At 33.4% G+C, this 4,076-nt stretch overlaps 1 protein-coding gene across 1 annotated transcript in view; it reads left to right on the top strand.

Moving 5' to 3' along the window:
• LOC107491286 (receptor-like protein 4) overlaps positions 1-3,819 on the top strand; it is a 10,503-nt gene extending 6,684 nt beyond the window's left edge. Inside the window, exons 8-9 of the mRNA XM_016112114.3 lie at positions 255-460; positions 3,118-3,819. Of these exons, the coding sequence (XP_015967600.1) occupies positions 255-460; positions 3,118-3,227 (316 nt within the window). The 3' untranslated portion in view covers positions 3,228-3,819. The remainder of the gene's footprint in view (positions 1-254; positions 461-3,117) is intronic.
• The last annotated feature ends 257 nt before the right edge of the window (positions 3,820-4,076 follow it).

Genomic DNA, 4,076 nt, shown 5'->3' with positions numbered 1-4,076 from the left:
GTACTTGGAATTGTGCGTCTTGAAGAATACGGATAAAATTTGTATTTTGCAATCCATTGAGACGTGGAGATTTCTTTGATAACCTGATCATCGTAATACTCTTTATTAATCAGTGGCTCACAGTCATGAAGCTGCCAGAAATAATCAATTATTTATTTTGGAGGTTGGGGGAGGGGTGGGGGGAAATTGAACTTTAAACCCATTTAGAAATGATGTTTACACACGTTTTTTTTGTTTAATTGTTTTTGGCTCAGTCTCTCCAGCAACAAAGGTTTGTGCGGTGTTCCAACCTTGCCATCCTGTCCTATATTTTGGGAGAATGGAAGGTTATCTACTCGGGGTAAAATTGCAATAGGCTTGTCATGCTTTTTTGTTTTCTGTGTGGTGGTGCTGCTGGTCTTTGTCTTCATCAGGAGGAGAAGAAATGATTATGACTTTGCTCTGCCTCATGAATTAACATGTAAGTCTAATTTTAACGAGATTCTTCCATCTAGCTTTAATGTTTTTGGGGACGCTAACTATGGTATCTGTTCCTCTGCCAAGCTTGTTTCCCTGGTTTTGTTTTGTTCTTGTTTGTGTGTGTGCGTGCGTTTTTCGTTTGTTTTTTTTTTTCTTTTGTGTTTTTACACATGAAAACTCAGGTAAAATTTATACTCACTCTTACCCTGCAACCGACATACCTAAGAGATAAAAAAGTGAGGGAATATTTACACAAGATTAGAGGATACGGTCCAGTCCTTAAAGAGAACCAGTAAAGAAAAGGAAACCAATAAAAATAAAATGGGGGAATGAGCTCTCAAATCCCAGAAAAAGATTCGATGGTGCTTCATTGTTTTGCACTAATGTTGCACAGAATGACAGTTGGATCATAGGCTTAGAGATTTGATGGCTCTTAAGTGGTGACACTTATTCCTCACATTTCGGTTTCAATTTTATGTATTTGTTTTCTATCTAGTACGTTGATCCTAAATATTATTCAAAATTATTGTTATTGCTCCCCCTTTTTCTTTCATCCTGTGAAATTGAGGACGTTAATATGGTGGAAAGGAGGTTGAATCGAGAATGTTCTCTTGCCAAGGCTTCGGCATTTAATGCTGGACAATGTAATCGCTGTATTACACTTATGGTTAGTTCTCCAACAAGTGGTGCAATATTCTTGGAAGGAGCACTTAAAGATTGATAAGAGTAGTGTACCCATAACTGAATTAGTTGAGCAAGAGAATGGTTAGTGAGCTCACATAGTTAGTTAGAGTGTCACTAGTCTCTGCCTTGTAATCAGATTAATCATTCATGCAATTGAGATACTTTACTTCCTTTCCAAGAAACTTGCAATTCTCTGTGATTCACCTCTGATCAAGATCATACACTTGCTGATTCATATATTCAACTCTTGAAATCTAACAAAGATCATCTCATATGGGACTCGTCAAAGCTTCATGAGTTTGTTTGTCACCTGATAAGCTGGATGCAAATCAGATTGGGATTTTCATGTTGCTTCTTGCTACTTTTGTGATAATTTAGCGAAATAGAGGATGTTAATATGGTGGAAAAGAGAGAAGTAACAAAAAAAAAAAAAGTGGAGTAATGATAAATCACACATAAAGCTGGGTTCAAAATGTTAGAAATAGGTGCCATTAATTAACAACCTTTAGATATCCAAACTTATGATTAACGGTCACTGTAATTGCACACCATCATTAGTGCAAAAAAGAACCAATGAATCATTCACCGTCAATCCTTTTGCATATGTTAAATGATTAGATTGGGTAGTAATCACTACAAATATGTTATGAAAAGGACGACTCCCATAACAAATAGAGGGGTAAAAAACCTGATTAAAGACAGACATTCCTTCTCAACCACAACAAACAACAGAAGCAAAGTCTTATCCATAGGTGATATCTGTTACATGGATTAAATAATGCTATTGTGTCCTATCATATGTCATGTTTCAAGTGAAACTGTTTACATATAAATCTCCTTTGACCATCTTGTGCATGGTTCGGTTAGGTCTTCTTCTATCTTTTGCAACTTATCTATCTTCTATTTGAGTCACCCTCCTAATTGAATGCTCTACCAATCTTCTCTTCACATGTCTGAAACACCTAACACGGGAATCTACCATTTATGCAACAATAGGTGTTATTCCAACTTTTTCTTCTTATATCCTCATTCATTATTCTTTCCATATGTGTTTGGCCGCTCATTCATCCAAGCATCTTCATCTTTTCCACACTAAGATATAGATAATTTTGTAGATAAATGATAATATCTTGATATTTTATTGATATCAAAGTACAAACTATTTTTTCAAAATATTTTTAATATATTTTTTAATTATATAAGGAATTTTAGATATTTTGTATTAATAATTAAAAATGCATAATATTTCTATAAACATTTCAAGAATATAGGTCAAGAATAAGCTTAATATGCCGGCACAATTGGAATAAGTTATGAATTTACACATATTAGTCCCTTGAAAGAAAAATTTAGAAACACTTTTATCCTATTTGTTGTTACAAAGGATTCTTCTAGGATTTAGATTTATTTTCTTATTGAAGATTGAAGAGGACTCGATTCGAATATTATGTTACCTATTTGTTAGTTCAATAGGTAGATTTCTTAGCTGGGATTCTTGTTGTTCCCTGATCTCTTAGTTTCTTGCACATATTTTCTACAATCTTTTACTGAACTGTTAGTACCTCATGCTTTGATATTTGACATGCATGACCTGAATGTTCAACATTGTGCATTGTCAACTATCTTCAAAGTAGAAGCCATCTAAAGTACACCTTTACCGAATTGTATTGTCTTCAAATGAAAATGTTAAGTGTTAACAGAGCTTGGTATATCTATTCAGTTTTACTATTTTGATGACTCTCCAACCAATCAACTTATCAACCACCCCTGTGGAATGTGATTACAGACACAAAAAAATAAATAATAAAATAAGATAAAATAAAATAAGCCCCTGCAAAATCACATCACACGGGATTTGTGACAAGTTGTTTGGATTGTTGTCAAAGTGAGTCGCAGAAATAGCATTAGTGATATCTATTATTTCTTTAATCAATCCTATGCTAACTGTTGACTATTATGTTGTTTCTTTTGCAGCATTAGCCGCCAAGAGAAACAGATATCAGAGGCAAAAGTCATTGATGCTTCTTGAGATGGAGAGTCAACATGCCAAGGGATTGGTAGCCTCACCCTACACTCAACAATAACCCTTTCCAAATGAAATTGCCCAAGGAAGGATTGATTTTCATACTTTTCGGCTAAATATACACACCAACACAGCCTATGGGAGATTGAAAGCCTTACTCCATCAATCGTTGGCCACGATGTGACTAAACATGCGGCTTTCGAATAACCAAAAAATAAACAAAAAAATGGCTTTCTGGGATTTGCCTTTCCCGTTTCACTGTCTCATCAAGGATTCTAGAATCCACTTGTTATATATGTGTTGCTTTGTGTCACATTTTTTTGACCAATCACATGAAGGCATATTATATACAATATTATATTGCCTTTTATGTCAATACCCGTCTACTGCTTCTGCTGAAAGTGTAATGGGAACAAACGAAAAGTTTAAGCATCTATGGATGAAATTTGACCAAGTTAGAGTCCATTCTTTTTTTTTATACTCATTTGATCTGTGTAGCTACTAGATTTTTCTTTTTTATTAATTGTGAATTTGTGATGTAATTGTGTAGCTAAAGTAGCAGTGATTGGATTTTGTTGTACGATGTATTTTAAGCTTCTGTTATAGTAAATAAAGCTGACGGAGAAATCCCAATACATTTATTTGAGATAAAACTTAGAGTTTGATTTGCTGAAGATTCGAGGTATAATTCCCGAGTTTTTTGGGATTTTAGTGAGGCAGCATTATGTTAAGATATATACTCACATGTAATATCTTATCGGCAAGGTTATAAAAATTCAATAAGAAGTTCAAAAGTTTAATTGAAATTCAATTTAGGTATAATAAAATAATATATTTATATATAAAATGTATAATTTAAAAAAATTGATTTTTTATTTATTATTTTAAATCAGTTTGTTATTAAAAAATT

Source organism: Arachis duranensis, chromosome 5 (assembly GCF_000817695.3).
Source record: "Arachis duranensis cultivar V14167 chromosome 5, aradu.V14167.gnm2.J7QH, whole genome shotgun sequence".
Taxonomy (NCBI): Eukaryota; Viridiplantae; Streptophyta; class Magnoliopsida; order Fabales; family Fabaceae; genus Arachis; species Arachis duranensis.
The sequence above is the reverse complement of the archived record's forward strand: the minus strand, read 5'-3'. Positions and strand labels throughout refer to the sequence as shown.